This window comes from Globicephala melas, chromosome 9, assembly GCF_963455315.2.
Source record: "Globicephala melas chromosome 9, mGloMel1.2, whole genome shotgun sequence".
NCBI classification, from domain to species: domain Eukaryota; kingdom Metazoa; phylum Chordata; class Mammalia; order Artiodactyla; family Delphinidae; genus Globicephala; species Globicephala melas.
In genome coordinates, this window is record NC_083322.1 from 44260348 (window position 1) to 44273727 (window position 13380).

General features: G+C 41.7%; 1 protein-coding gene across 9 annotated transcripts in view; it reads left to right on the top strand.

Moving 5' to 3' along the window:
- Window positions 1–13380, top strand: part of PDE1C (phosphodiesterase 1C) — a 554383-nt gene that overhangs the window by 300913 nt on the left and 240090 nt on the right. For 2 of the 9 annotated variants that reach the window (XM_030857476.3, XM_030857472.3), the window contains exon 2: window positions 1123–1149. The exons of the other annotated variants lie outside the window; for them this stretch is intronic. In XM_030857476.3, the coding sequence (XP_030713336.1) occupies window positions 1123–1149 (27 nt within the window). The remainder of the gene's footprint in view (window positions 1–1122; window positions 1150–13380) is intronic. 9 annotated transcript variants of the gene reach the window in all.

The following is a 13380-nucleotide window of genomic DNA, read 5'->3' on the forward strand; positions in this document are numbered from 1 at the left end:
TTCTGAATTTGAAACATCTGTGCCTTTTTGTAAAGCATGTGTGACATGTAGCTCTATTAGCAAATCAGTAGCTTGGCTTCCTGGTGCAGTGACTGTAATGGGAACGTCGGTGTGGAACCAAGGACAGCTGCATTGCCCTTCCCGGAGATGCTACCGGGAGATACGTTTTCCTCTCCCAGCACTTCCTTTCCTTTAATCCTCTCCATTGAAGAGTCTTTTAAAACTCTTTTGAGGGTCTTCAGAGCCTACAAAAGCTGACACAAATGTGAAAAACGTTGGGATACACTGGAAAATAAACTTTTATGGCCATTTCCTCCTCGAAGGCCACTGTGACCCAGGTGAGATTACCAGGGCCGATGTGACCTCCATTTGATAGATTAAGAAGCCCTGCACCCAGTAGATTTGCCCAAGGCTAAGTGAGGACTCTAAATTGCAGAGGTGGAGTAGAACTCCAGCTACTTGTGCTTCCTGGGGACGTGTTCTTCCAGGGGCCTGAGCCCACAGCTTAGCCAGTAGCAAGTTCCTGATTCTGCTCTCACTATTTTGCTTCTAGACTTTCTCATTGTCCCTTTTCTCACATCTTCCTTCTCTGAAGACCTTATGTCTGGTCTTATGGTTTAGTTGCATGATTACACATTTACATTTTAAAAGGCAGGTCTTTAAAGGGACTTCGGTGCTAGCTGATGGGGATGATAGTAACAGTAATGACAGTACAAATAGCTAAGAGTTGTGGACCATTTACTATGTGCCAGATACAAGACACGCTTCACAGCCTCTGCCCACTTACTCCTCAACAACTCCATGAACCTGGTGAATGAAGGGCTGATATTTGAACCTGGATCTTGCTATCTTTAAGGTCTGATCTCAACCAAGATGCTACAGTGCTCTCAGAGGGGAAAGAGCAGAATATCGGGGGCAGAGCCATTGAGCTCTTGGGATGCTATGTGTAGCTGATAAGACTACGATTCTCTGCATCCAACCGCAATGTAACACAAGCCTCACAGAGAGAACTTTCTACAAAGTGTTCACCTCTGCGTCCATCCCCGCTGAAGCTATCTTTTTCTAACCTACCACCTGCCGCAGACTCTTTTCTGATGTGTGTTTATGCTTCTTTTCCCACAGGAGGAAATATAAGAAAACGTCCCAGAGGTAAGAGCGTCCCTCTGAGAAAGGGGAACTGGTTGGTTGACTCCTTTGTGTCACAGCTCTTCGCAAGTCTGGCTCATGGTGGACGTTCATTGTAATAAACAGTCTCTCAGTTCCTTCTCAGCGAGTTGCCTGCTTTATCTTCGAGTCACTACTGTTTCTGTAATTAAAAATTGATTGCATGCATTTAGTGTGGCACAGTAAGTGTACACCTTCGCATGAGAGTGGATCCCGTGGCTTAAAAAGCTTGTTACTGCTAAGTTATCTAGCGATTTTATCAAAACCTTTGACCAGAGTGGGGCTGGGCTGAGGGCATGTGTAAAGGATTATAGGTGGAGCAGAAAAGGTTTGCAAATGCACGTTTGGTGTTTGGATTCTCCTTTGCCTGATTTGCTGACAAAATGCTATTGAGCTCAAAACATAGATACAAATTCCTTTAAGGGAAGTCTTTTGATTTAACCATGGAATGGGTAATTTAAAGTAGAATATCATCTGTCTTCACCCTTCATTACTCTGTTTTATTGAGAAGAGTTTGGAAAGCACATTCCAAAGAAATAGAGTTGCTTAGACCTTCTGTTCGCCAAGCAGCAGAAGACTACGGCTCAGTCTAAAAGCCTAGTGTCTGCTTTTCATGGATTGACTTTGGTATTATGGCTTTAAACAGATTATATGAGATCAAAAATTGCTGTTGCAATTAAAATCTTCCAGTAGGTTTCAACAATGGTACTTTCAGTGACGACTTTAATCTGACCTCTCCTAGTGGGTCTCATCTCATCGTAGAGGCTCCTATGTCCTATGGTTTCCAAATAAAGTCAGTAATCCAAAGTAGTGGTGTCATCATTTGATGTGCAGTGTGGAGGTGCACAAATCATTGAGAGAAAATTAACTAAAACTTTAAAAGCTTCCTAGACATTGCTATACTTTTCTAAATATAGTGAGCTGATACAGATGGCTGAATAATTCTGTCTTGTTCAGGTTCATCAGGCTCATGGTAGTAATTGCATGTGAACCACTGAGCAGGGCGTAAATTAATCACTCAGATTAGAGGGCATAGTAGTCTTTAGTAGTAAAAGGTAATTTATCATTTTCACGTGTAGTTAACTTGGGGTATGACATGTTTCAAAGTTGCCTCAATCTTATTTTAAGGGGAGAAAAATAGACAGGTAAGAGGGAGTTTCTCAAGAGAACTGCTCAAACCTGTCAGGTTTCAAATTACTGTGTCAATTTTTTGGGAAAGCATATTTTTGCATATCTGATGTGAAAGCTGTTGCATTTTTATGTCGATGTAAAATAAACTGGTTTGTATCAGCTTTATTGAAGTCTTAAAAGTGCAAATTAATAGAGGCTTGGTGTGAGCTCTTCTGCTTTTAATCACATGCATATTCTCATGTGAAATATTCCATGTCTACTAATTTATCATTGAGTAACAAACCATCCCCACACTTATGGCTTAGAACAAGGGTTTTACTTTGCTCATGATTTTATAGGTCAGGAATTCAGGAAGGACTTGTCTGGGTGGTTTGGATCTGACCCACCTGGTGTCAGCTGGGGCTGATGTGGATGGAGGATCCATTTCCAAGATCGATTCTTCACTTGCGCGTGGGGAGCTTCGGTGCTCCTTCTTTCTTTCTCTCTCTCCACATGGCTTTCATCCTCCAGAACGTCTCCAGGAGTTTGGGCTTCTACTGCATGGTGGTCTCAGGGGTGTTGCACTCTTAGCTGGCTTCCTAGGCCACGTGTTCCAAGAGAAAAGGAGTGGAAGGTTCTAGTCTCCCTGAAACTGGCTTAATGTTACTTCTTCTGTATCTTATTGGTCAAGCTATTGCAGAATCCACCCAGAGTCATGAGAAGGGGATATAGATTACATCTCTTGATGGAAGGGTATTAAAGAATTTGAGGCCATTTTCATGTATCAAACCTTCAACCTTTATCAGAATGATCTTGCTTGAGACCTTTTCCAGGGATCTGTAAATTTGGAGTGTGTGGATACCTCATTTGATGAATGGTAGACACTTTTAAATACATCTTGATACCCCGTCAGATGCTGGTCTGTTTGAATATATGCTTGTCTATTGGATGATTCATTTGGACTGGGAATAGCTGTGGTTCCTTTTTCATGTTAAGGACAGGTGTACTAGTGTGGACTCAACTGGTTAGTTGAATTCTAAGTGCAGTTATTTGGATTCAGTCAATAATTAGTCAGGTAAAGCTGGTGGCTTCATGTAGGAAAACTAAATGACACAAATGCTACATTAAAAAGCGTTAGGTCTTGTAGGTTTGCTTTGGACATAAGGGGAAAAACAGCCCAGGATACAAAAATAATCTACCTTTGTTTAAACTTTTCTTGCTAAGTTTCATTTCGTTTTACTCATGTATTTATTTACCTTCTAAAGCCATGTTAAAGAAAAAAAAATTGACTAGCTTTCAAAGTCATCATTATCCCACTACAACTCAACTGAGGTAGATATATTTCTTTAAATATTTCATAAAGTACTAGGCAGATTTTAGTAACCCACAAGAATATTTTTTTAACATCTTTATTAGAGTATAATTGCTTTACAATGGTGTGTTAGTTTCTGCTGTATAACAAAGCGAATCAGTTATACATATACATATGTTCCCATATCTCTTCCCTCTTGCGTCTCCCTCCCTCCCACCCTCCCTATCCCACCCCTCTAGGTGGTCACAGAGCACGGAGCTGATCTCCCTGTGCTATGCGGCTGCTTCCCACTAGCTATCTGTTTTACATTTGGTAGTGTATATATGTCCATGCCACTCTCTCACTTTGTCCCAGCTTACCCTTCCCCCTCCCTGTGTCCTCAAGTCCATTCTCTAGTAGGTCTGTGTCTTTATTCCCATCCACAAGAATATTTTGATGATAGTGATTCTACTAAGTCTCACTTTTAGTGTTAAGGGAAATGTACTCATGTCTTTCAAGACCAGAATTTCAACAGAAAGAGTGATGTTATAAGTACTCTTTACTGGGTTAGCAAGGGCACCTGTAGGTAGGAGGTAAGCTTCTCCCTGCACAACTTTATTAGATTGGGCTTTAAATAAACACAATTAAGGGGAACCATCCTTTTGCTTTCTGAATGGGGCTTGTCCACGAAGGCCAATCATTTCAAGAGATTTGCTGAAGTGGTGAAATGGTAATTTGAAAGCTAGAGGGGATTACACCGGAAACCTGCTTCCCCATAAAATTCTCATCAGGTTGTTTTCAGTACAGCTGCAGCTTCAAGTTATCAGGTCTGGCTCTGAGAAGTTTGTATCTTTGAGAAAGCATGCCAGACCATGTACAAAATAATCACAAATATCTATAAATAATCTAATATTTCGGGGCTGCCCCTGAAGAAAAGAATTTCTATGAGGGATGATGTTATAAGCTGAGTCTATATTAGAAGAGCTTCCAACACACACATGCACACACACTCACTCCCTGTTTCAATGTGCTAGGGAATCTGTGAATGGTCAGCACAATTAGAGGCAGATGTACCAATAAAGACATAGCCACAAACCTGAGGGACCTCCACAGACAATTGTTCTGTTTTCATATGTGTGGGCGGTGGAAATACTTTGGTCAGGATGGCCAGGGGTTGGAGTTTTAAGGCCACCAGATAGCAAAACTCTCAGTGGCATGAAGGTTTTTGTTGATTTGTTTGTTACTGACCCTAGCTTTGTTAAGATCATTTAAGTAGAAGTTCTGGTTCTGACTCTATCTGATTTACTCATTTTATAAATCTAGACATTTCTGTGAACAGTTAACTTTAGCCAAAGTTGTCTCTCTTTTTGTTGATAATCATATTAGATTGATAGTCACATGCATAGCACTTTACAAAAATCTCCGATTTTAACAAAAGTTTACTGAATACTTACTGTTGCCATACACTGAAATAAATACCGGAAATAAAAAGATACATAAAAAATAGCCTCTGTGAGGGGGTACACAGGCTTGTAGGTGTGACTGTGAAAAAATTATAATAAAATTTGGTAAGTACTATAATAGGTGTAAATACTGAATGTCACTGGGAACAATTAGATCTTTGGGGAGGATTCTTACATTATCGCATGCTCTTCTTTCACTAGATCACAAAAGAGAGCTGACAGTATTTTTTATTATTCATGGTGCTTGAACGTATGGGCGTATTAAAGTCTAATGGGATAGTTGAGAATTTCTTTTCTTCATGTTTTCAGTTATTTTAAACATGTATGTTTTGCTGATTCTTTAGACTTTTTCTCAAAGGGGCAAATGGCTCAAAAATATTCTGGACATTAGGAGGAAGACAGCCCAGGATACAAACGTGTGGAAGTAATTGACAAAGTGCGTCTTGCACATGTAGATAACAGAATGGCCTCTATCTGTTGCAAGGCATAACAAGGAGTTATTTTTTTCCCTCAAGTGTCTAATGCCTTCTTTTACTTGGATTTTTATGTGGCTCAGTAATCACACTTGATAAGCCCAATAATTGATTAAATCCAGCAAATGATTTCTTTAGTCAGGTCTGCCCATGTCGTCCTTCATGAATCAGCATACTTAATGAGTCATCAGCAGAACCTCCACCTTTGCTGTTAATAATAGATTGTCTTGTGTGGGCGGGGATGGGTAGGAAGGTGAGTGGATATCACCCTTTGGCAAGACTGCCTTCCAAGCACTCGTATTCTTGTGTTAGCAGGTGCATCTTTTGCTGAACTGTGTCCCGTTTCATTCCGGACGTATTAAGACTCATTGGTGAATCCTGAAGCTCTTTTGGCGTCACTGACATAGACTCGGTGGATGTTGTCCCCTACCTTTGTGGTAAAAAAAGACAGTCAGATAACTTGTGGGGGAAGTTGAAGGGGTGATAGGGTATATCAACGCACATGTTTGTGCGTGCTTATGGATAACCGATCTTACACACTACTACTTACTCAGTAGTATTGACATTTAGAGCCCAAGTATTAGTGGTGAAATCAGGGACAAGAGGATCTTCTAAGAAATAAAGTCCTTTAAAAAATATTTTCCTATATGTATTTGCGATGACTAAAATTCTCAAAGTAGTAGGAATGTGTGCATCAGCTATGAGAATATGTCCAGTTTACATTCCAAGTTTGCCAGCTGAGTCAGGTTGACTTTACAATGAATGGTGGCAGACAGAATGCTAGAGAAAGGAGCAAAGTGGTCTGGTTAGGGCACAAATCACAGATGGACACTGAGAATTAGCCACAAAGGCTAATGCCCAAGGGAGTTAACATGGGAAATGGCCTACAAGTACTGTGATTTCAGGTGAAACAGCCAGGGGAGAAAGGAGGGTGATGGAGGGTCCACATAGATCGTTTGGTCAGATTTCAAAGTATCAGGCAACTGCCACTCATCATCCCTCACTCACTCATTCGCCTTCTTAATGGATCAGCAGGAGTCTGGGCAGCACAGGTGCAGGGATCTAGACTCAGAGTCTGTGTAGCAGGGGTTGGGAACGAGGTATGGCGAGAGGGTGCTCTCTCCCTCAGAGGTAGAGTAAGTAGCTCCGGCACTGAGTCTGGGTAGTATATTTAGACACTAGTAACAGGAATGACCTTGGCATCGAGCTGTCATTTTCTGAATCAGGCGGATTGTCTAGGCACAATTCAATCTTCTTTTCTCTTCCATCTTCAGGTCTGATGATTACTACGATTCTCCCACTCACCCAGGATCAACACTTTTGAGTCCTTTTATATGAGCTGTTGTGTGTGTTTCTTCAACTTTTCCTTTTTGTTCTCCCCTTTCACCTGTGATACGTGGGTCTCTAACAGGTGGTGGGCTTTTCCTCCACACTATTTTCATTCTCATCATCTCGGTCCAGTCTCATTATCCATCTCTTAGGGTCTTGAATAGCCTCCTAACCACTCTTGGTCTTCTGGTTTCTTCATCTCCGTTCTGCTTACCCATGTCTGATTCCTTTTTCCACAGTGTCTCTGATGGTGTCACATCTGTTTAGAAAAAAGCAACAGTAACTCAACAGCAACAAACCTCCACTGGCTTCCTTTCAGCTAGTAAAGACTATCTTCTTGTCTGGGATTTTAAGGGTTTCTTCATCTACCTCCATCTCAATTTTCCTGTTTGTCTCTGTTATGCTCTTTCATTCACCCTGAGTTCTAGTCAAGCTCAACTCCTTGCTGACGGTCATATTTGCCTTGTGTTTTCTATCATCCCTTCTTCATTAACAGTCTTTCCTTACATTTAGGTCTTTAATCCATTTTGAGTTTATTTTTGTGTATGGTGTTAGGGAGTGTGCTAATTTCATTCTTTTACATGTAGCTGTCGGGTTTTCCCAGCACCACTTATTGAAGAGCCTGTCTTCTTTTTTTTTTTTTGAATTTTATTTTATTTTTAATATAGCAGGTTCTTATTAGTTATCTATTTTATACATATTAGTTATATATGTCAATCCCAATCTCCCAATTCATCCCACCACCACCACCCACTCCCCGCTTTCCCCCCTTGGTGTCCATACGATTTTTGTTTGTTTGTTTGTTTGTTTTTGTGCGGTACGTGGGCCCCCCACCGCCGCGGCCCCTCCCGTTGCGGAGCACAGGCTCCGGACGCCCAGGCCCAGCGGCCATGGCCCACGGGCCCAGCCGCTCCGAGGCACGTGGGATCTTCCTGGACCGGGGCACGAACCCGTGTCCCCCGCATCGGTAGGTGGACTCTCAACCACTGTGCCACCAGGGAAGCCCTGTCCATACGTTTATTCTCTACATCTGTGTCTCTATTTCTGCCTTGCAAACTGGTTCATCTGTACCATTTTTCTAGATTCCACATATATGTGTTAATATACAATATTTGTTTTTCTCTTTCTGGCTTACTTCACTCTGTATGACAGTCTCTAGGTCCATCCACGTCTCTATAAATGACCCAATTTTGTTCCTTTTTATGGCTGAGTAATATTCCATTGTATATATGTACCACATCTTCTTTATCAATTCATCTGTCAATGGACATTTAGGTTGCTTCCATGTCCTGGCTATTGTAAATAGTGCTGCAGTAAACATTGGGGTGCATGTGTGTTTTTGTTGTTGTTTTTTAACATCTTTATTGGAGTATAATTGCTTTACAATGGTGTGTTAGTTTCTGCTTTATAACAAGGTGAATCAGTTATACATATACATATGTTCCCATATCTCTTTCCCTCTTGCATCTCACTCCCTCCCACCCTCCCTATCCCACCCCTCTATGTGGTCACAAAGCACCGAGCTGATCTCCCTGTGCTATGTGGCTGCTTCCCACTAGCTATCTATTTTACGTATGGCAGTCTATATATGTCCATGCCTCTCTCTCACTTTGTCCCAGCTTACCCTTCCCCGTCCCCATATCCTCAAGTCCATTCTCTAGTAGGTCTGTGTCTTTATTCCCATCTTGCCCCTAGGTTCTTCATGACCTTTTTTTTTTCTTTCTTAGATTCCATATATATGTGTTAGCATATGGTATTTGTTTTTCTCTTTCTGACTTACTTCACTCTGTATGACAGACTCTAGGTCCATCCACCTCACTACAAATAACTCAGTTTCGTTTCTTTTTATGGCTGAGTAATATTCCATTGTATATATGTGCCACATCTTCTTTAACCATTCATCTGTTGATGGACACTTAGGTTGCTTCCATGTCCTGGCTATTGTAAATACAGCTGCAATGAACATTTTGGTACATGATTCTTTTTGAATTATGGTTTTCTCTGGGTATATGCCCAGGAGTGGGATTGCTGGATCATATGGTAGTTTTATTTTTAGTTTTTTAAGGAACCTCCATACTGTTCTCCATAGTGGCTGTATCAATTTACATTCCCACCAACAGTGCAAGAGGGTTCCCTTTTCTCCACACCCTCTCCAGCATTTGTTGTTTGCAGATTTTTTGATGATGGCCATTCTGACTGGTGTGAGGTGATACCTCATTGTAGTTTTTTTTTTTTTTTCCCAACATCTTTACTGGAGTATAATTGCTTTACAATGTTGTGTTAGTTTCTGCTATATAACGAAGTGAATCAGCTGTATGTATACATATAACCCCATATCCCCTCCCCTAAGAGTATATGTTTAGAAAACCAGAATTCCAAAGAAAAGTCACATGCACCCAAGTGTGCCTGGCAGCACCATTTACAATACCCAAGATGTGGAGAGATACAAAATGTCCATGGACAGATGAACAGATAAAAACCAAGTGATATATGTACATAGTGGTATATGACTCCGCTGTGTGAAAGAATGAAATCATGTCATTTACAGGAATTTAGATAAACATAGGTAAAACATAAACATAGGTAATCATACTAAGTAAAGTAAGTCAGTCAGAAAGACAAGTATTATATGCTATCACTTACAGGTGGAACCAAAAAATACACACCACTGAAATCATTGAGAAAACATAAACAGACTCAGGGACCTAAAAAACAAACATATGGCTTTCCTGGCGGCGGGGACGGAGGTGGGTGTGGCGAGTCCGCGCGGCCTCAGGGCTGGAGCCGGAATCCCCGCCCGCCCCAGCGCCCGCCGCCGGCCGAGCCCCGCGCCCCGCTCCTCCGTCCTGGGTCCCGGTGGCCGGAGCTGTGCCCGGGTCCGCGGGACAGGCGGGCTCAGAGGTCGCTTGTGTTGGGGAAGGGTGCGGCGAGGTTCCGGCGCCTCCGCGGAGCATCGCGGGTCGGGGGCTAGGGGCGCCGCCGCTTGCTATGCTCTCCACCCTTTCCCGGCTCTGAAGCCGCGGCTGTTGGCCTGTGAACTATGTACAAGAATTAGTTGGCATCATTGTGATTTTTTTTTGAGTAGGGACTATGCTCCCCCAAAGCATGATGCCTTGGACCTGATTAGTATTTATTAGTGTGGATTGAATTTATGAGTGTATCAGATTGGGATCCTTCATGTATTTCGACCATGGGTCAGAAGTAAAGCCAGAATTACCAGGTGGAACTGCGGGTAAATAAGCTCAGATTGATAAATGATTCATACTTGTAGATCACCACATACTCCCACACTCAGGCTCTATTTGGCCCTCACACTGGCCAGGGTGGGGACCTATGAGGTCAGCAAGCCAGATGGCATGCATGGACAGGAATCAAAACATATGCAGTTGCTTGGATCATTGACTCTGCTTTTCTGTTTAAGTTCTTTCAATATGGGTCTCTAGCTTTGGGTGGAAACTCAGAGTGTTTTTGCTCTACATCAGTACTTCAGTCTCTACCTTTCCTCCATCCGAACCATTAGTCCTGGAGATGTTTAGTGCAGTGTCAATGTATTTGTTTGTGGTGCATTATTCTGAATATTTGATAACTGTGTGGTGTGCATCATTTGACTGTTCTGTGGTGTTTTGAGAATCATTTTCTTAGAGTGCCTAATAAGACCTAAGTGCTTCTTTAAGACTTCAGCAGCATTCATGCTGGGCATGTCACTGTGCTTCAGAAGTTAAGCCCAGACTTTCAGTTGCCCAAATAGGCAAGTCTATAAATCCCTCCTAATCCCAGTAGCCTTCAATACTAAAGAGGCAGAATTAACTTGATTGATTCAATCATTGGTGAGAGCTTCCAAATTGGGACCAAGTCCAATCCCAACAGCAGCTTAAGAGGCAGCTTTTGGAGTATCGGGAGACACTGGGTCCACTAGTGTAGATCAGTTTCTTAACCTTGGTACTATTGTTGTTTTCATTGTAGGGACTGTCCTGTGCATCGTAGGGTGTTTTGTAACATCCCTGGCCTCTACTCACTAGATTCCAATAGCAAATCCCCTATACCTAGCTGTGACAACCAGAAATGTCTCTTGGGGGGCAAGGTCATCTCTGGTTGAAAACCACTGGTATAGATGAAAGGTTAAGAATCAGACTTGTATTCTGTCGCTAGTTTAGCTTTTCAGTTTACTCCTCTCTGATCTCAGTGTCCTCATGTATAAAGGGATGAGGTTGAACACAAGAATTTCTGTGGTTCCTTTTGGCTCGAGAATGATACTCTCTGATTCTAATTACTAAGGTTTTCTACAGGAAAACGGAGACCACCAAACAACATTTCCAGTGATGACAAGCACTCTGTGACTTATAACTGAATCATTGGGGAGGAGCAACATTGCTGATGAGCATGGAGATCATTGGGCAGGTAACATGGTCTGGCCTCATAGTGATGGTCCTTTGGCCACCAGCCAGATTACCCATGATTTAGATACTTCTAATTTCACCTAAATAGTGTGAACTAATCATGAGAAGGACAATAAAAGGACAAATGCCAAAACATAAACTTTGGCAAAAACATAGATATGTCTAAAAGGCATTTTATTGATTAAATTTATTGTGTGTTTACCATGTGGCAGGGCTTCACATGCATTATCTTACTTAATCTTCACGGTGATCCTTTTACAGATGAAGAACCCAGGGAAAATAAGTAACTTGACTGATGTCACAAAGCAGAGAAATGGTTGGGCTAGGGTTTAAAGGCAGGTATTTGAGATGCTAAAAATGTCTTGTTTTTTTTTCCATTCTGGTGGTTTTATAATTTTTTACAGCTGTGGAACCTCCCCGCCCCCAAATGAAGCAGCTTAAAGCTGAATAAAATCAAAGGGTCAGAGAAATATGCCTTTTGGAGTTCATTTCCCTACTCTGCCAATTTTTATTTTCTCATCAAGACATTTTACATGTGAAATTTTTCATATTTGGCCTCAACCCACAAGTTGACGTTCTCAGGAAAATTCAATGAAGACTTAAAAAAAAACCCAACAAGCAACAGTGATATTTAAATAATGTGATTGAAAGGGGAAAAATCCTTCACCTCTACCACCAGGTTGTTTTTCAAAATCGTCTGTTTTAGTACTTAACTGCTTAAAATGCTTTGGAGCAATGTAATCAGTCATACATGAATACATAACTCTTTATGCGTAAAAAGTAAACAGCAAAATAGAATCAGATAAAGGAATATTTGTCCTGTATTTTTCTACCCTCTGATTTAATATGATAATGCCTTTTCAAAATTCATGAGATCACTGCTTGAATTTTTCCCTTTGTCTCTGCACAAGTAAAATGACTCTCTGCACTGTACTGTTTATTCCCATAACTTTGAGGAGAGGGAACCTGCATGAAAATTCCTAAGCAAGCTGGAGGGAGTAGACTGAGCTGAGAATGTGCTTTGGAAGAGGCATGTCTGAAGTCTTTGCTCATCCATGAAAGAAGGGCAGAAAGTTGGGTCAAGAGCAGGAGTTTGGAGTCACCCATTTCTAGATTGAAATATGAGTACTTACCAGAACCTTTGTTTCCTGTAGGTCAGGTGAAAATAATGATACTTCCTAGGGTTCTTGGGAGCCCAGAATGATATAGTATATGTGAAGCACATAGGAAGGCTTTGGTACTTGGAAAGTGCTTAGTCACTGAAGGCTTGGGGGATCCCTCAGAGAGAAACCAGCATTCAGTGGCCACTGTGCAAATGGCTTGCACTATGAGACAGAGCACGGTAAAGTAAGGGAACTGGTAGGAAGCAGATGGCCCTGCTTTTTAGGGGCAGGGATTGTGTCTTTCTTACTGAAGAATGGAATCAGCCTTAACCAAGTGATTGGTGACCATCTTTTGGAAAGAAGGTTGGAGTAGGTGGGGTAGGGGAGTCCTATGCAAGGTCAGCAGCCACTGGGACATGGGCCTTAATTAGGAAAAAAAACTTGGAAGGGCCCAGTTGGGTGTAGTCATGGAAAATCTTTCCACAGGAAGACACTCATAGTTCATCTTCATATTTAGTTTTCTTTTTTGAGGGAAAATATATGTCCTTTAAACTATCACAGAGTGAATAGCACTATGTTATATTGGTTGATGGCATGCCTTCTAGACTCAGCATGCCTGGCTTCTAATCCCTGCTCTACTATTTTAAGTATATGACCTTTAGTAAATTCCTTAATTTCTCTAAGCCAGTGGTTCTCAAGTGGAGGCGATTTTTCCCCCAGGGGACATTTGGCAGTGTGGAAGATATTTTTGGTTGTCACATCTGGGAGTGGGACATACTACTGGCATCTGGTAGATAGAGGCCAAGGATGCCGCTAAACATCCTACAATACACAGAACATCCCCACCATAACAAAGAATTATCTGGTCCAAAATGTCAACAGTGCCAAGGTTGAGAAACCTTGCTCTAAGCCTTACTTTCTTCATCTGTACAGAGGGAATAATAATAGTACTTACCTCACAGGGTTGTTGTAAGGGTTAAATGAGATAAAGGTTAAACACATTCAAGTGCACTTGCTGGCTTTTAGTAAGTGTAAAGAGTATTTTTGCCA